The sequence below is a fragment of the Plectropomus leopardus genome, chromosome 17, assembly GCF_008729295.1.
Source record: "Plectropomus leopardus isolate mb chromosome 17, YSFRI_Pleo_2.0, whole genome shotgun sequence".
Taxonomy (NCBI): Eukaryota; Metazoa; Chordata; class Actinopteri; order Perciformes; family Serranidae; genus Plectropomus; species Plectropomus leopardus.
Window position 1 is genome coordinate 8,381,981 of NC_056479.1, and position 20,076 is coordinate 8,402,056.

Sequence of the window (20,076 nt, forward strand, 5' to 3'; positions counted from 1 at the left end):
GTTAGCAGTGTTTGCATTCCTCATGTAAACCTTATGGCTGCTGACTGCAGCTCAGGGCTTTAACCAATTCTTGGTTACCGCAAAGTGTAATAACAAAACAATTTCTCATGAGCCATAGTGTCATACACTGGAGGGAAAGGGCTTTGTTTAGCCGCCTATTTATTTACCAACTTTTCAGTTTCTTTTTTATCTTTATGACAAAAATTAAAATTGAAAAGGGAAAACTGATTGAATTCATAACCTTTTTTGTAAGATGAACCTTTTTGTAAAATATTTAATCATGATTCAGAAATCTTCCAATTTTTACCATCAGCAATTGTTATATTTCACTGAAAATGAACAGATTTAACTAAACTGAGAGAGCTTTGTCTAATTTATTTGTAATTAGTGCCACATTAGATCTCTGCAGGAAATTCCCTGCTAAAATTAAGGTATTACTAAATTAGAAAGCACCTATTATGCTCATTTTCGTGTTCATACTTGTATTATGGGTTTCCACTACAACCTGTTTACGTGCTTTAATGGTAAAACAATACTTTATAATTGTAATGGAGAATACTAACACGAAATCTGGGAAAAAAATTAACAACAGCAGCAACCAAGATTACATGTTTCCCTGACGTTGGCATGTAGTTACATGTAGTAGTGTACTTAGAGCAAAGAGAAAGAGAAGACTCTAGAATAGAGTGTAGCTGCATTTTCTACTCTGAAAAGTCACCAATAACAGCTTCTAAACCAAAATTATTTCAACCAGATATGTTCCAGCAGTATAAATGATCTGAAATTGGGGAGAAATTAACTACATAAACAACCAAGATCACATGTTTTCTGGACGTGAGCATGTAGCTACATGTAGCAGAGTACGTGCAGCAGGGAGAATGACTGTAATAGAGTATTTTCTACAGTGAAAAATCACTAACTGAAGCTTCTAATCCAAAATCTTCAAAACTGGACATGTTCCAATGAAAAAAGGACTTGAAATCGGGGAGAACCATAATAATTGACGAAATTGATATGTTTTCCCAATTTAAACATGTAGCCCCTTTAGCAGTATTAGGCTTACGTAATGTAAAGACTTGCAGTTATGTGCCTGCAGCAGATGACCATAGAAGGAAATCTTTCACAAGCTAATGTCAACTTGCCTAAAAAGTAGAAAAAAACATTGGAAACAGAGTGTTCAGGATAATCTGAAGAATCTTTGATTCTAATCTGTGGATTAGTTTTACATATATTTACTTCTTTATTTGAAAGTTTGACCTTGTTCAATAAGAACATCTGACATTGCAACATTTGCTGCATCCAAACGGGGTCATTTTTTACGTGTTCATATGAATGCCCCCCTTTTGTGGTATTCTTGACCTTTTAGGTGGAAATTTCCCGAGTGCCCCAAGTTCACGTCTTCGTGTACACAGCCTCCCATTTTGTAAACACAGCATGAATTGAATACAGCAATTATATGCATATACGACAGAAAATAAGGAAAAGCAGGTCCCTTTTAATCATGTGTCATCTTAAAATACTCTGATACAGTGACCAAGTAGTGATCCAATCGTCAACACAGTGCCTGACATACAGGAGAACTGACATGGACATCCTAGCTAGTTTTGTGTGACATTTGCCAGAGATTTGCTGTTCTTTGGATTTTTCGTGTGTGTTTCTGACTTCATGATCAGTTTGTCACTGAGCGTCACCGTGCTTCTTGACCTATTGTGTGTCGCATGATGATACTGTTTTGTATGTGTGAGAAAGAAGCCTGAGATAGATTCAGAATGGCAGATTGCTCCTCTCATTTCACTTCCCCGTATGCCTGAAAATCCTGACCTTTCAAGTTCAATCCATAGCTGAGGGTAATGCATTCAGCTAAATGTGTGAAATAATTGTGTGTGGGTGTAGCAGCCCACGGTGGAGAGGCTACATATGTGAGATGTATGTACTGTATGTGTGCTGATCAGACTGAATAATGTGCATGTGTATGTATGTTTATGAAGATTTCCTCTGTTAGTGGCACACATTCAGTAATGCATAATGAATCCCTTGAGAGAGTAAAACATATTTTTTGTGCATTACGTGTAGAGTCTCTTTGTGAATGTTTACAGTTTAAGTTCCCCTCGTTGGATTAAATGTCAATTCATTATATGAAGCAACTGCATAGTACAAGTGAGAAAGTTCTACACGTCTCTGTGTGTGTGTTTCAGCGTGTACGTGCTCACCATCACTCGAGATGAATTATTGCATAGACTTTAAGTGGCGCGCTGAGAGTGATTAAATGTGTGTGTTTGTGCAGGTGCAATGACGAGGCAGAGTGGTGAGTTATAGTAATGCTGCTGCTCATTTTTGCTCAGGCGCTGGCTTTGAAGGGGAACAGCAATATACCAAAATAATCTATTTTAATCAAAGATCAATAAAAAAGCTAAAATAACATTCAAGAACTTAGTCTGCTCTTAGCTCCCCGACCTTTTGTTGAACCTGCTTTAGCTTCTTCACAGCTCCTGCCATGTTGAAATGAAGCAATGTTTATAATTTGAAGCCCAGAAGATATGGCTTGTGAAGCATAACATAGATCAGAGACTTTGTAATTGTTAGAAACATAGTGTTTAGAGCTGGATATCATTTAAAAAATAACAATGTCAATTTCAATAATCCTTCCACATTTCATGCATTTGTTTTTAAATATGCAACAGGCATGTAGTATAGCAATTCTTTCAAATGTTTTGATGGCATCTCGGCACGCTGAACCGCAAACTCCATCAAATATGGACAATTGGTCTTCACTTTCTCCCACTGTACAAAAATGAAGCTAAAAAAATCCTGTTTTATGGCCACTGCTATCTTATGTTTTTTTAGCCAGACTGTGTGGTAGCAATCATGAAGTAGAGCTACAGCAAAAAGTGCCCAAAAATACGCCTGTCCAACCCAATTATGAGCAGCGTTATTGATTGCAAACACAGTGATTGACAGACACGGCTGTTAATCATGACGTCAAGCCTCCCTTTTTATACCATCAAATAACTAACTACCTAAAATGACACAAACCCTATTTGAAAAATGTGTATGACATGTACTTTGATCTTTTATGACCTATACTACAGCCAGTTACCAGGGGCAGTTGCAATGTTTTGGCTTCACTTTTGGGGAGCTGTTAAGTCGTCCATCTTTATAGACAGTCATTGACCTGAAACTGTGAGTACATAAAATCCTGGAATTTCAACTGGTAATCTTCTAAACTTCTGTGGCAATAATTTGCATCCTGTCTGATTTTGGGGTCCCAGAACAAGTATTGGAGTCAAGGAATCAACTGCAGTCAGTGCAGCAGTCTAAAGATAAGATAGGATAGAACTTTATTTCTCCCGAGGGAGAAATGTTGTGCAGCTGTTGCAGTACTTAGAAGGAAAGAGTGCAAATATAAAGAGTCAAATATAGGATATCAATAAAGGTGCAAGTATAAATATACCACTTAACAGAATCCACAAAATCCAAAATATAAACAATTCCACAAACATAAACAAGGTTAAGAATTATACTTTGTTCATATCTCAAGAGAACAGTAACTTTGCCTGGCATGAAAAAAACAGTAATAAAAAGTAAAACTTATTCAGATATTTTATCACAGTTTGAATGCAGACTGGTAACAGGAACACCACTATATTTTGAGTAATTGCAGGGGTTCATTACGTTGTTTTTCCTGGCAATTATTGTTTTAAATGGCTACTGTGCCCCTTTACATTATTTTGTTGTGACAAGGATGCAGCCTGCTGTAGAGGGTAGGCACTGTCCTGGCTAAATAGTTTTGTGTGTGTGAGCTCATTGTGGCTTCACTCATCTGTTAAATTAAACACATTGATTTATTTCTAAAATGACCAATATAAGTCACAGAGCCATGGCTAAGCTTTACTTTGTCATACTTGTGTGTGTTTATGTTCAGTCTGCTTAAGTATGAAACACTCGTACTGCATTATATCTGCATTACCACTCATTTGGGCCAGCTCCTTTGCTTAACCTGTGCTTATTCTTCATTAACAGATGCCCAGCCTGCTGTAGGTAAGCACTCTGCTTTGTCATTTGTGCGTGTGTGCGTGTGTGTGTGTATGTATGTATGTATGTATGTATGTGTGTGCGCGCGTGCACACACACACGCGCATGTGTTTTCTCAGTTTCCGTATAAAGATAATGTAGTTGTCTCAGTGAATAGGCTTATGCATCGTCTTGAAGCCAATCTTTGATGAACATCTTTTTCATTCATAATCACACACGCACGCACACACACACACACACACGCACACACGCACACACACACACACACACACACACACACACACACACACACACACGCTACAATTCTGGTATAATGGCAATATTGGTACATACAAAAGAAAAGCAGGAGGTACTCTTAAGGAGTCTTAAATCTTGATACATGGTTCTACACTGCTCAACTGGACTTTCTCCTCTCAAGTTAAAATTGTCTTCACAGAGTGGGTATGTAACAGAAAAACCAAAACTCACACACACATTTCTGCAGTCTTAGGACTTTTAACCCTACATTGTCCCCATGACTAATTTCCATGTGCCAACTGCTTTTTTTCACTCAGCGAACAATGAGCCTAGGGACGGTAAGGAAAAGACACAGCACACTACTTCCCAGCCTGCTTGTGCTCTCTGTTTTTCTGCTTGCTTTGTGTCAACCACTGTGGGTGTTAGTGGACATGGAAATCTGTTACTTAGTGTGACAGACTGAAAGCATTCCTCCGAAGAAGCCTGGGACTGATCTGATGACAGCTATCATTGTTGCTTAACATCAAACGCTGTCACTCAGCAGAGGGGATCATTATTGCATATTACCATGATCTTTTTTTGCAGAGATATAGCCTCAAAGATTTCTGGACATTGAGTATAATCACAATTACAATAATATATATATGTAGCAAACAAAAGTGACAAAGTGCATCACAGTAGAAAGATAAAGGGCTGTAAAAGAAAAGGATGAAAACGATGCAAAGACACAACTTGAAAGCAGCTCAAGTCACAGCTAATTCGTCAGATAAACTGTCAGATGAAACAAGTTGACGGTAAAATAAGTAAATAAAATACAAATATAACAGATAACAGAGAAGTTTATGACAGAGATAAAAAAACCCAAAGTGATTAAAGTGGTTATATTGCTTCCACCAAAGCATCCAAGAGAGTGTTGAAATGTGAGTGTGAAATGAACTGACGAGATCTGGTTAAGAAAAAGTGATATATCCATACACATGCTGGGCATATATCATGTGTGTTTGTGTGATATGTAGATATACTACAATATACTACTACTGGATTATTTTACAGTGCAGTGTGATGATGCTCATAATTCCGATGAGTTTCCTGTACGTACAACATGAGATCGAAGGAGTTTGAGACACTGTGTGTTCTGTGCGGTGGTGCTCTGATGATGTAGTGAATAAGTAATAACTGTGAAATTACACTGCTATACATTCTATGTATAGCAGTGTAATTTATGGATGGAATGGATAGATATGTTACTATTTTAGAGTAGTAATACCCAGTCTGGCATAGAATATTAGATACGCTTTTACTCTACAGGTCCATAAATTCCTAATCATTCCTTATAATTCTCTAGGAAGGTTTCTAGAAAGAACAATGTAATTTGGGACTAATTATAGTAAAATATGCTTCAGCAGGTGAAGCCGAACAATGTGCATTATGTCGACAGGCAAGTATGCAATCAAACATATGTGAGGAATTAAACTACACCTTAAAGAATTCCTTTAACGTCAGCCACTTTGCTGACCCATCAATTCACCCCACCCTTCTCCCAATGAGGACTTTGCCGCTGTAACAATTACATTTTTTGGAGGACAGTCTTACACTCAAACAAGCTGATGACTTCTGTCTCCATTTTCTCTAAAATGTGTACCAAATTACATTGTTCTTTCCAAAAATGTTTCTAGATGAGTTATGAGGAAATACCGTATGCGCAAAATGAAGCGTTAGTGAATACTTTAATGTCTGTTGTTATAAACTGTTGTCATTACCAGACTATGAAGCTGCAGGGTTTGTTTGTTTTTTAGTCAGTGAGTACCTGCAGGCTATAGTCAAAAATACTGAATGTCCATTCCCAGAACCCTAGAACAGCATCCAGAATTAATTTTAATGTGTGACCCTCGTACCAAACACAGCAACTGTCCAGTGTAACAGTGTACGAGTGTAAACATCCAAAAGTGTCCCCTGGGTGCCATTCCAGGATCAGCTTTACCCACTTAGCATTCTAACTGAAACATTTTAAATCATCCTGAACATCTGAACTTGGATCTGTCCTCAGGGGCACTTTTGATTAAAAGATCAAATTAACTGAGCCCATAAAAGCAGAGAGAGAGAGAGAGACAGAGAGGAAGAGGCGCTGCCGGTGTGACTCTCTGAATTTATGGTGGCGCATGACCTTATTTGACACGTGACCCTGGATCCATTCTCTCAGCAACTGCTCTCGTCCAATGGATGTCCACTCAGGGCCCTACTCACTCTACTTGATTGGTGGTCCGATGGTATCTTTACCTGCTGCTTGTCCATAAAGCTCCTTTTTCTGTAAGACTTACAGTATGTCCGACTGGATGTGAGAGAAACAAGAGTTTAAGCAGATTATTTACTGACCTCAGCACAATTAAAGTTATTTTCCAACTTGATCACCGAAGACATAACTCATTAACAGGTTTGTGTTGTTAAAGAAAAACAGGATTTGTTAGTGAGAGTCAGGGAAAGATATATGTGTTTATTGGAGTGTGAGAGCACGCCGATTTAACGTGTGATTGTTCCTCAACTGAAGTCAAGATTATCATTGGGCCAATTAACGCTTGTGTTTAACAGCACAGCACAGATACTGTACAGACTGACATGTTTCCCGCTCTCTCTTTCTTTTCCCCCCGTTTCATGCAGAGTTGCCTCCTGATGGTAAGAGAAATGAATACATTAGCCTCTCTGTAAAGCGTAACAACTGACAAGCAAACACCTTACAGAGGTTACATCAATTTACTTGCAAAAGAAACAAGTGAACGGATAAAAGAGCAGCTCGTTTTTTATCGCAAAGATAAGAGTGTACAGCCTCAGCGTATGTTCTGTCAGGGTGGCAGAAGATTGCAGAGAGTCAACCCTAATGTGGTGTCTTCTGAGGTGATCTGAGGAGTTTCTTTATTCCCTGGGGCCAGTCTGTTCCAGGGGGCTCCTTGGTCTCCTGTCATTTATCAGAGGGTCCCAAATGGTTTATGCTGTGTAACAGCAAAGGCATTATTCGCTCAACAGATTTGCCTCATGGAGAGACTGTTGTTCAGTTTTAGTGCTAAATAACCGTACAAAAGGAATAGATCCCCGAGCTCAGCGGGTGGAACTTAGTGGTTTGAGACTTTTTATCATCAAATTATACTTCTCCCAGATGATCAGTAAACGGGCATTTCACTGTAAAAGCACCACAATTAAAAAGACTGCTGATTGGGTGGTTTGCTTGGTCGACTTGTCTCCTGTTGTTGTCTACAATCTACAATCTGTTTGTTGTGTCTTTATCTGAGTCATGCCCAGATCAGGATTTACAGATTTAATTTGTCCTTTGTGATTCTTCTATTCGCCACCTGTCACAGATCACGCACCAGGAGAGGGTCCTCAGCTGTCCCAGTTGAGCGGCATGTTCGTGGAGAAGCCAGAGAGTGTCACAGTAACTAAAGGTCTGGCAAGATGATCCGCCATAAAAATCCTGAATTATATCCAGAATGAAAGGAGTGGCCCACTTAGTGCCAAATTCCTGTTGGAGTGCAGACAGCTAATCTATTTGAATTAATTACGGTGTCTCATTCTTGTTCCTGGCAGGCAAGGACATCACGTTTGTGGCTAAAGTTGACTCCTCAAACCTGACGAGGAAGCCGGCCATGAAATGGCTGAAGGGGAAGTGGCTGGACCTGGGCAGCAAGGCTGGGAAGCACCTGCAGTTCAAAGAAGTCTATGACAGGAACACCAAGGTATGTATGTAACCTTTGTACATGGATTGTTAACCATGATAACAGTGCGACTCTAAGGATGGTAATGTTGGTTGGTTGGTGGTCAGCTTCTCTTCTCCGGACTGAGATATCTCAACCATGTGGCTATTGGATGATATATCAAATTTTTGTAGAGGTATTCATGGTTCCCAGAGGATAAAACCTAGCGCCATCATCTGGTCAAAATTTGAACTTGACAAATATTTTGGTTTTTGACTAAGTACCTGCAAACTAACAACATTCTCATCAGCCTCAGCTGTACTTTGTGTTTAGTGCTAATTAGCTAATGTTGGCATGCTTGCGAACAAGAGGATAGTGAAGATGGTAAATATTACCTGCAAAGCATCAGGATGATATGATTGTCACAGTGTGTATAGCATGTTCATGATGAGTGTAAGCACCAGCTTGCTGGGGTACAGCCTGAAGACTTGAAAATAAAAATGTATGACATGACAGCTCCCCAAAAATGAAACCAAAATATCTTTCCCCCTCCATGTTAGCATAGGGGCACGGGCCAAACAATCACAGTACATATCAAATAAGTTTTTCCCAAAGATGATTTCTGTCATCTAAGGTAGTTCATACCACCCTGAAGTGCTTGTTTTTCTGAACAGTTTGGTTTTAATGAGGTATCTGATGCTATTAAAAGGGGGTTTGATGACAGGACTGAAAGTTGTTGTGCTCGAGATGAGTGGTGTTGCTCGAGGTTGGCCGGACAGGTGAAAGGCTCAGGCGCTCGATACCGTGACAAGCCCCGCTGTGCAGACCCTGGCTCTAAATGACATCACCAGCACTGGATGGCAGCAGCAGTATCAGGGAGATGGCTTCATTTTTTACAGTGGGAATAAGTGGAGATGCATAGTCCATCTTACTCTACAGTCCATGGGCCAAGCTAAAAACTCAAAGCGCATGTCAAATGTATTTTTCCCAAAGATGGTTTGTGTCATTTTAAGTAGCTGTTATGTGTATTTTCATATCTGCTTATGTACATATATAGCTATAAAAACATTTTCTAGATGATCAACTCTCCCCTACCATCTCACAACAGCTGTTTTTATGTCATAGCTGCAGCTTCAATATTGAAATCTCAACAGATATTCTCAAAGTGTTTTTTGTACATGTGTCTCACAGTGCCTCTTAACTGTCACTGAATTTCTGGGACTGCAGGAGTGTATTTGCATACTATTATCATCATTTATTTTACATCACAACATCCTCATTCAATGGATTTCCCATTTCTGGGACACAGATACTCATGTTGTGTAAATTAGATGCACAAACAGTTTTAAACTAAATGCCAAAATAAAACTGTAGAATTTAATATTGCTGAATTGCAAAAAAAAAAGTGCCCTAAAAAACTGGAGGAAATGAGAAGTCTGTAGTCAAAAAAACTCCATTGACCAACCAGCTAAATACTAAAAGCCAATATCTGCCTGATGGTTTTTATTAGCAAGCCAATATCTGTCAAACTCTGTCGACTGTATACTTGCATGTTTGTGAGCACGCACTCCATATGGGTGCATGCACGTGTGTGTGTGTGTGGGTGTTCGTTTAATTGTCCTAGCACATCATCCCCCTCTCTCTTACTCTCTCTCTGTTTCAGATCTACACTTACGAGATGAGCATCATCAAAGTAGTGGATGGAGACGCAGGTGGCTACCGCTGCGAGGTCACCTCCAAAGACAAGTGCGACAGCTGCACATTCGAAGTCTCCGTGCAGGGTAGGTCTGGAGACAGACAATCTCATTATTGTCATCTTCCATTCAGCGTGTCCACCATTACTATGTAACTGGCTTTGTCAGCCAATAACTCAGTGAGTGCGATACACATTAGATCCTATCATTTAGTGGTCTAGCGAGGTCATCAGTCCATTATTCCTTTGCTGCTCGAGCCCACTGTGTAATGAATTAACCTAGCCGGGATCTCACCAGTCTTTCTCCTTCTGTCTGCTTTCAGCTGTACAAGAGGAGCAGCAGGACAACATCTTGGAGGCGTTTAAGCGATCGTGAGTGTCAGTGTCGGCAAGGGTCTACTCAACATGTCACCCGTCACACTGTCTCCCATATGCTCCTCTGTAGATCGCTGCCTCTGGGCATCTGTCAGTCTCAACGAGTGCCTCTGCCTGTGTGTCTGTCTATCCCTTAGTTGTAGCCGGCTTTGTATGAATCAGTCTGTCTGCCTTCTCCCGCTTTCTGTCACGTCTCGATGCGTCTGCCGCCTTGGTGTTTTGCTTCACCTGGAGTCCCTCATGGTTAAGCATCTTATGTATTTCGTCACATGTCTCTGTGACAGTCTCAGAAGGGACTTTTCCTTTTTTTTGGATGTGTCTCCTTCCTCTCACTGTCTATTTCGGTCTCCACTTGTGTGAAGTGTTTCTATGTGTGTATCCTGTGACTGTGTTGCTTTTTAATGAGTTTTTTTTTTAAATTTCAGCTGTTCTCAGCCCGCATGCTAAATGCATCCTGCGTGATCATACATCAGCCGACACCTTTGCACAAACACCTTGAGTTCCTATATTTGTAATCTGTGTTCAAAAATATAATTTCCCTCCCTCGTTAGGGTGCTGGCAGAAAGACACACCTAAGATGAGAAACACAACACAAGAAAAGACAGCATCATATTGTGGTTTAGACAGCACGTCAGCGTGCATATTTGCAGAATGCTGATCTGAAGGAGAGAGAGGGCGAAGGGGGAGGTTAGTGTGACAAATGAAAAGTGAAAAGTTGGTTAAAACTCAAATATGTTGCCGGAGATATAATAGATGAGTGTGTTAAATACCTTATTATGTGGAGGTCAGGCAGCTCAACCTCCAAAAGGTAAGTATGGAGAATTTTGTCTCATTGGACACTCATCTGTGTGTTTCTCTAAACATGTGTTACAGTAGCAAATACATGAGGTCTGACTCCTTCTCCTGCATTCTTCAGGATACTCACTCCTGTTCACTCCTTATGTCTCTGGAGATTTTTTTTAATGTGCGCTTCATGTCTGAAATAGCCCTCGCTCTCCATCATATGCCCTGAGCATATCAGGCTATTTTCTCTTCTTCATGTTGTCGCTTCACTGATTGGTTGGCCTGCTGAAAAGCCTTCAAAGGGACACAGAAAATATACTGTGGAATACATACTGTAGGCTATCACTGCAGTCCACGAGAGTATCTCACACAATCATCATAATCATGCATGCCACAGTATGTATATTCCAGAAGTGAACAAGCATGTGTGCAAACTTACAGTATTTATTCTGTATGCCATGACAGTGCTACACACAGATCAATGCCAAAATATGGAGTATTGTGGTGGGCTTTGTGCAGCTAAAACACACCACAAATAGCAAATCAATCACATTCAAACGTTACTAAATTTCACTTTGTTTCAGGGTGTGCAATGATCATAGAAACAGATTAAGTGTAGAACGGATATTCCCATTCGAATCAGCACAACATGTTGGTTAGAGCGGCCATTCTCGTCTGTAATGTTGCCATTAAAACAGTTGTAATAAGCTAACTTGCATAAAAACTTTGGTATAAGCAAACCAACAGCAAATCAAGTTTTGCATTAACAACCAAATGAAGAGTGAAGTATCCTGTTACCACACAAGTTGAACAAAGCTTTGGAGGGAGGGCACGCAGGCTGAAAGGAAATATTCTTACATCTCTTTTACTTATCAAACTGTTAAAAAAAAAAACCCCAAAACCCCTAACCATATATCGTCTGAATTCAAATCTCTCTTCCCAGATTCCAAGATTTAACCTATTTTATTGTGTTTTCAGTTCATGAAACTTAATTTTAAAAATTTGGTCATGTAGAAAAATCTTATTTAGCATATGAGTCTACTGAAAGACCCTCTAAGGAGTCTGATCATTTTTTTCCAATAAATACATTTTTATTTGAATAGTTCTTTACTTTTTTTTCAGCAAAAATAAGCAGTGCCATCATCATGGTTAACCGTAGCTGTACAAGCACCGTGCTTACCAAGCTAGCTTTAGGGTTATTACCCTCATTTCGTAATATGGTTACTTCCAAAAATCAAAGATCGCGACGGCCAAAATGCCAAAGTTGAGACTTTAAAATGGGAGTCCCTAAATCATTGGGTGGCATCACCATGGCTACATTAATTAGGCTTTTTTTCTTCTCTTTTTTTTTTTTAAAGGCTTGTTATACAGTTTATGGTGAGCACATGTTCTCAATTGTCAGTTGATGAATTACATAACTATGTAGACTTTAGGGTTTCATTAACACACATGGAAGTTATTCTGAATATTGTACTTGTCTACCACTCTTTGCCAGTATCAGTTTGTGTCACTGACTCTTTGAGGAAAACAAGGTTTGCATCTCAGTGTTTGTTTTCATGGTAAGCGTCAAGCTCCTGCTGCAGCTGCTGTGAAAAAGTTGCATTTTTCACATGAAGTGTTTCTAATAACACAGGCTAATGTGAGAGAGAAGAGCATTTTGTGCTTTGCTCTCAATGCACATGCTCGCACCATGAAAGAGAGCTCATTATAGTATTCCCCTGATACCCATTTTTGTGTGAACTCGAGTCCAATTTACTATACCACAACGGCATTGGAAAATCATTTTTTTACATCAATTCACTTCTGAAAAAAAAGACCTTTAACAAACTAAGTGTAAAAACATCCTGCAGCACCCTTATCAATAATTTTGTGTTTGATGGTTTCATCTGATGCAGTACTCAAGACTCTCAAAGGTTAAAATCTAGCAATAGTTGTAGCTGCTGCACACAGCTAACATTGTTTTCATGCTCACTCGACCATTTGATGTACACGTATGCCCTGGGAACGAGGTCATTATCACCCTGGGAGAATTGACTTGCTTACAGGTTGGCAAGGACAACATGGATGGATGTTATCCTTGGATGAACCGTTCATCCATAGGACGAACATGATCACTCGGAATGGTTTAGAATTTATTGGCATTTATCTTGCTCTCTGAGGGGTTCATTGAACCTCAACAATGCCAGGAAAACACAATCCACGCTGTAAAGGAGCTGCCAAAACTGTTCACAGTGGAAAACAACAACCACTCGAGCCTGTAGACATTTATTGGCGTGTGCCACACACAGCACTTGTCACCTTGTTGAGCACAAGAGGGTGACTGATGACTCGAGACCACGTGAATTCTTCTCATCACTGGGAAATGTGCATGTGAGGGGTAATAGAGGGTTTATGCAGCGAAACACAGCCATCATTTCCCCCTCTGTGAAAGTCTCCACATATGCTTCTGCGTGAAAATGCCTTTTTTGTTGAATCTCGAGTGTCTTGAATATATCTCTGACTTTCATGTAAGGTCACCTTAAATCACATCTGGGCTAACAAAATTTCAGCTTTGCTTCAGAGGCACATGACTTGGACTCAAGTCAAACTCGAATCTCAAATGTGATGATTTTAGACTCGACTGAACAAAAATTAACACCAGGGACCCGTGACTTGAGCCTTGTGATTTGAAAATAGGCTATTTGATACTTTTTCCAAAGCCCAAATATTGTTATTTAATACGTTTGGCACAAATTAATTAATTTACCATCATTTATTTATGTATTGTTATTACTATTATTATACTATACCTTACTGCTGACATTGCATTTAGATCTTACACTGCTCTGTTTGATGTTAAATTCAACAATTGTTATTATATTTTTCTTTTGTGTTGTATTTTCGCTTTTTAAAATTCTCCCTGTGTGTGTTTTATTGTGATTTTATGTGTAAAGCACTTTGTTATGTTAGTTTTGATAAGTGCTATAAAAACAGACATTATTATTATTATGATTATGATTATTATTATTATTATTATTATTATTATTATTATTATTTACTGAATCAAGTTACATTAACTCCCAGCACGTCAACAATTAATTACCTATATCCACCAATTTTGACCTAACACTAGTTCGCCATATCGACTTTTCATAGCAGGAAAAGCACAGGTGTATTCAATAACATTAACGATAGCTGCATTCCACTTAGAGGAGGCCCTGGTATTGTGCATGGCTTACTGGAATAACTCAGTGGGAAACTTAATTGAACTGAGCCATCATTAATATTTCACCTGTGCTTTTCCTGCTATGAAAACTAGCTATGGAGAACTAGTGTTTGTAACAGTTGTTGTGTCAGTTTTAAAAAATTATACCAAAGATAATTTTGTACATTGTACATACGTTGTATTTTTTTGTTTTTGTGTGAAAAACATGTGGGTGGAATATTACAGACACAGTTACTCCCAGCTCTGTTTGACATTTGGAGTTGCACAAAGAATGGTAAGCTAATGTTAATATCTACATAGTTAGCAAGCTAATGCTCAGCTAACGTTAGCTTAACAGCTAGGTAACTTTCTAGAGAAAACTTGTTTCAACAAATGAATACAATATAAAAGGTAACCATGATATGTGCAATTTTAATATTCTGTTGCTCTGTACTCTGTTGTTAAATGGCATTACATTTGGTAAGGAGCACATTATGACTTGTTTAGGACTTAGGGTTTAGGTCTTTGTACTTGACTCAGGACTTGTCAGTCTTGACTTGGGAATTGACATAGGAACTAAGTGCAAAGACTTGAGACATTAAAAACACTGTTTTGGTTCCACCTCTGATATACAGTATATAACGTTTGTGTTTGAACAGTGTGTGTTTTGCTTTTGCTCATTTTTGTCATGTCTGCTGCTTCCTTGTGCTTGTCTGTTGTGGCTAATGGACCTTTTCCACAGCAGACATTTTGACTTGTTATAGTTTCTTTGGATTTTCAGGTAAGCTATTACAATGGGCCAGCACGGACAATATCAAGGTCTCCTCTAAGCATCCTTTAGGTGGAATGCAGCTATCATTAATGTAATTAAACAAACCTGTGCTTTTCCTGCAATCACATGTCAAAATGTCTGCTGTGCAAAGGGTCTATTTCTCTCTGTCACTTGAATTTAGGGCATGATGGTAGCTTGTAGTCCTCATCAAACACTCTGCTCTATGTTCTCACTCATCCTATTTTTGCATCAAACACAGGATGAAAAAAAATGGTACGCTTTAACTACTGCCACTAATTCATTAGAACTCCACTGTGCGCTTTTGTATTTGTTCATGTTGTCTTTGTTGGGTTTATAATTGTCTTGTAATTTCTGCATGTATTTATAGCTCTGTGTAATGTAGAATAAAAGAGGATATTCTAACATGAATATACATTTTTTTTCTTTTCAGATTTTACCACTGTTGTCAAGAGTACATATTTGTACAGTAAAGACACCAAGATTAATGCTCCTAAATCTCGTTTCTTTTGATACTAGTGGAGATGCAGGTGAGGATGCTGGTGATCTGGACTTCAGTGCCCTGCTCAAGAAAAGGTAGGATTATCTATATCAGCCACCAACAAACTAGCATTAATTTGGGATCTGTTAAATGTGGCTATCTCTTGGTTTTATGTCAATCACGCATGCTAAGGGAGAAGAAACAAAAGGAGACTGTAGTGGAAGAAGTAGATGTATGGGAAATCTTGAAAAATGCCAAGCCATGTGACTACGAGAAGATTGCCTTCGAGTATGGCATCACAGATCTGAGGGGCATGCTGAAGAGGCTGAAGAAGATGAAGAAGGTGGAGCCCAAGAAGAGTGACGGTGAGGAGCGAGGGAAGAGACAGGAGAGGTGTTATGAAGCAAGTGCAGACTGTGCACTAAGAGTGAGGCAGCAGGTGGGAAACCAGAGCTCTTTAATGCAGTAGGCTGTAAATACTTCCAGCATTTAAAGGCCTCAGGGGGGAAGTTATATTGCAGGGACAACAGGTGGAATGTGTGTTAGCATATGCTCACTGCGGGTTGGCACTTATAGATTATTTGGCTGTTAAAGTAGTGGTTGAACTACACTAACTGGATACTTTCTTCTCAGCTTTCCTGAGAAAGCTGGATCCAGCCTACTCAGTGGACAAGGGTAAGAAGATCCAGCTCACAGTGGAATTGACCGACCCCAATGCTCCAATCAAGTGGCTCAAAAACGGACAGGAAATCAAACCATCAGCCAAGTAAGCAAATTGCCACCATTTAATGCACAGATAGTGCATTAAGCAGTTTGTGTCTGTTCCAATGTGATGTTGAGGGAGTATTCTAGTGCAGTAATACTACATTACTACAGTTTTTACAAAGTGACCATACATGTAGTAAAAAACATTTAAACAATGACATTTAAAATCATATGACTTAAGCAGTGGGGCCTTAGCTGCTCCACGACGCCATGCAAATTGTTACCTATAGTTTAAATGCTACAAAAACATGGACAGTAATTTAGGCAGGTAGAGGACAAGTTAAGTAACCAAAATCAGCATGCTCCCAAACCTACCTCTCTGTAAGCCTTAATGTCAATTTAAACCTAAATGAACTGATGTTTTGCCTCTAGGGGACATTGCAGCCTTTTAAAGTTGTTATGATCAGCATGGTAGGTGGTAAGGTGGTTGGCGGTTCGCAGTCAGATCCACCCCTTGCTCCTCCTCAGTCCCACCCTGTCGTCCAAATATGGTCACTTTTAGCGCCAAAAATCCAAGATGGCCATGGCCGACATGCTAAACTCAAGGCTTCAGAACAGGAGTCCACAAACCAGTGGATGATATCATGGTGGCTTTGTCCATTTTTATACAGTCTATGGTTTCTGGCCACCTGAAGTCCAATATTTACTCTCCTTTTAGATCTGTTTTTTGGTCTCTGTGAGCCCCTAACAGGAAATAACTTTCCAAAGCATCAGTATAGGTATACTATTCAGGATTTTCATGAAAAACCATGTGTAACCTAACACATACATAATCCCACTCAATCATCACTAATGACCCACCAGAAGTGTGGTGGTGTATTTTTCTGCAGACACACTGCCCTCTTCCTGTATTTTCTTATTTTCTTCTTGTTTGCTACATTCAGGATGTTCCCGGGTACAGTGTCTAGGTGAGTTTAGGGCTCTTTGAAAAGGTAGCGATCAGGTGCCATCCCATTAGCAGCACACAACCAAGAGGAAAATGGCAGACACAGCGCTGAAAAATGCAAATATAGTGAGGTGAAACACCAAACAAGAGTGAATTTTTTGTTGGCTTTCACTTTCACTTTCACTGGTGATACTGCTTACAAACAGTAACTGACAATTCTTGCATAGTATACCTTTAAGAGCAACTTGAAAATGGCTTGACTAACAAGCATAATAGATGGTCTCCGTTTAGCAAGACTTGATAATATAGTTTTGTAACTGCTCTGGAAACTTATTACACCATGACACTGCACATTGATTCTCTGAAATGAGTCACAACAATTGTTTTAATTCAGAAATCTTTAGAAACAAACAGACTTTGTGACTAACAGTAGATATAAATGTTAGTTTTGAGGCTCTTTAGCCTGCTGAGCTCTCTTCAGTGTCTCTCGCTCTCATCTTTGCTCTTTCCCCCTCCTCCTTCAAAGGCTTCTTTTGGTGTTTTATTGAAGAGGCTACAGCTGTTACAGCGAGTGGTATTTTTTCAATGACTCCACCATCTGCCATTTTGAGAAGCTTAATACTGTTCATTGAAATTAAGGCTGTCCTCTTCCTGTTTTGATGAAGACAGTTACTGTGGGAGAGAGGACTTTTTTTTTTGCCCTGAACAGAGCCTCCCAGGAGGTTCTTCCAGGCTGTGCACTGTGACCATTAAGATCTAAGATTTTTGAGGTTAGTTACGGAGTTAGAGCCATACCATTAGGATTTTTTTGTCAGCCTGATACAATCCAGGTTGCCTTTGTTCAATTTCAACCAAGATAAAAAGTTCAACTGCTTATGAATGTGGCATACAGACATGTTGTATATAATTTATCTAAAAAAGCAAACATCTTTATGTGACAAGGTCTAAGGCCTAGACCTTAATTATGTAGTACTTACTAATATATGTTGGTTTTAAGTTATTTTGTTAAGTAACTAAAATCCATTGTCTTCAAACATCCCATGCTAATGTCATTGTGATGTAAAATAACATTTAGTCGTGAGGTATGAAAAACAAAGCCCAATGTCTACAAAATGACACAATGTTATGTCCACGCAACATAAAATTCTAACATCTTAGGACATTTAAAAAATCGTCAACAAGATTTTCATTCCCACCAAAGATTTTACATCTGTCCGACCTAAGAGTCCAACGTCTCTGATGAGATGTTGATGTCCCTTGCCAGCTAGGATATGGTCCCAGCAAAATTAAGTGGAGTTTAAGAGACCAAAGTGCCTGAAAAATGAATGCATATCAGCAATAAAGGTTATAAAGTAAACAAAAAAACTCCTGCAGCATTATAACAGTGTTTTGTATCCATTCGTGTGCTCAAGGAAATCCAAACTCACTAAAGTTTTGCCAAGCAATGCATGGAAGATTATTCTTCCATGTGTGCATGCACATATGGAATTTCCTCAGCCCACAAAAGGATAAAAGACACTTGGATAATGTTGCATAATAATGTTGACCAAGAAATGGTTTTTGGACATTCAATAACCTTTTCTTATTATCTCCTTATTACCAGTGATTTGAAACTTTATCTGGGGCAATAGAGAAACTATAGGGAGGTGAATACCGTATATGTATTGTATTGTTTTTGGATAATCTGTTCCTATAATGCTATTTTATGTCATATGCACTATGTTTTACTGCTTTACATATCTCATGTGTTGCTATTAAAATTAGACTTACTGTGAATGAAAGTTGCCACCTTGAGTTGTCTGATGATGTGAACACTTGTAACCATGGGGATACATCCCACCAGTACCTTTCACTGTGTGTGATGATGAGACCGCGGCATTACTGTAGTCCTGTGATGTTTGTCACCGTGTTGGTACAGCAGCCTAAATGTGTGTGTGTGTGTGGTGGTGGGGGGACATACTTGTGCTCTGAAGGTCTGTAGAAGAATGTGTCTGTGTATAACTGTGAGTCACTCTGTTGTCTTCACCTAATCGTGGCCGGATTTGCTGAAAGCAGTTATTCATTATTCCCTCTCTCTCTTTCTTTGTCTGTCTCTTTCTCTCCGCGTTTGTTCTCTATCCTCCTCATATAATCTTCCCCCATCATCCCTGTGCGTCCAGGTATGTGTTCGAGAGCGTGGGCAACAAGCGGACACTCACTATCAACAAGTGCAACCTGTCTGATGACGCAGCGTACGAGTGCGTGGTCGGGGAGGAGAAGTGCTTCACTGAGGTTTTTGTCAAAGGTATATGAGTCACTGTCTTTGGAGGAATCCTTCTTTCAGCAGGGAGAGCTTTTTCTGCTCGGTTTAGCAAATGCTGTCATTTGAACGTTGAGAGGCTTGACAGCTCTGTTCCCTTCTTGTGTCTGTGTTTGTCTTCTGTTTATTTCAATGCTTTTATGCCTCACAGTAGCATGCGGCTCTCTGTTGTCGGCTCACTCATTTTTAATGGGTACGTGTCGAGTGAAATTCTCATGTTTTGTTTATTGTCATGTATCACTGCTGCCGTGCTGTACATATTAATGGGCTGTCATATTTATTAGAGTTTGACTGATATGTGAGTTTTTGAGGGTCACTTTGATTCAGTGGCAGAGCTGAGGTGGTGGTTCTGAGGCTCCAGCCCTGAATGTTTATTTCAAAAGCTCCAAATCTCTCAGGCTTTTAAAATACCTTCATATAATTAAGTCCCATTATTTGTCTATAAGTAAGCTGTTTGCGCCAAATTCCTAGCCTAGTTATGTAACTAAAAAAATAATAACATAAGACAATTTTTGCCTCATTTTAGGTGGTAGGAATAAAAATTAATCATCCTCTATATGAGGTTTAATGGTTTCAGAATGATGAAGACAGTTTGAGAACAATTTGATTCACAAAAGGATAGAGGAGCAACAGGATTATTTTTTTCCTTCACAACTATCATGGTACTTAGGATCTTGTGGCGTCTATTGTCTGAAGTTGCTTAAAAATTATGCCTATGGGAAATGAAAAAAAAGGCAAGGAGCATGCTCATAGTCACCCACCTCCCAGTTTAGACTGAACCCCCAATGTTTACAAGTACTGGCTTCGCTCAGAGGTAGTTGTACTTGAAATGAATATTGCATGTACTTTCAATCCATTAAATTTCAGA

At 39.3% G+C, this 20,076-nt stretch overlaps 1 protein-coding gene across 1 annotated transcript in view; it reads left to right on the top strand.

Moving 5' to 3' along the window:
* Nucleotides 1–20,076, top strand: part of mybpc2a (myosin binding protein Ca) — a 67,038-nt gene that overhangs the window by 21,976 nt on the left and 24,986 nt on the right. Inside the window, exons 4-11 of the mRNA XM_042504655.1 lie at nucleotides 7,620–7,703; nucleotides 7,846–7,994; nucleotides 9,616–9,733; nucleotides 9,969–10,017; nucleotides 15,297–15,353; nucleotides 15,451–15,623; nucleotides 15,892–16,024; nucleotides 19,069–19,193. Coding sequence (XP_042360589.1) covers nucleotides 7,620–7,703; nucleotides 7,846–7,994; nucleotides 9,616–9,733; nucleotides 9,969–10,017; nucleotides 15,297–15,353; nucleotides 15,451–15,623; nucleotides 15,892–16,024; nucleotides 19,069–19,193 — 888 coding nt within the window. The remainder of the gene's footprint in view (nucleotides 1–7,619; nucleotides 7,704–7,845; nucleotides 7,995–9,615; nucleotides 9,734–9,968; nucleotides 10,018–15,296; nucleotides 15,354–15,450; nucleotides 15,624–15,891; nucleotides 16,025–19,068; nucleotides 19,194–20,076) is intronic.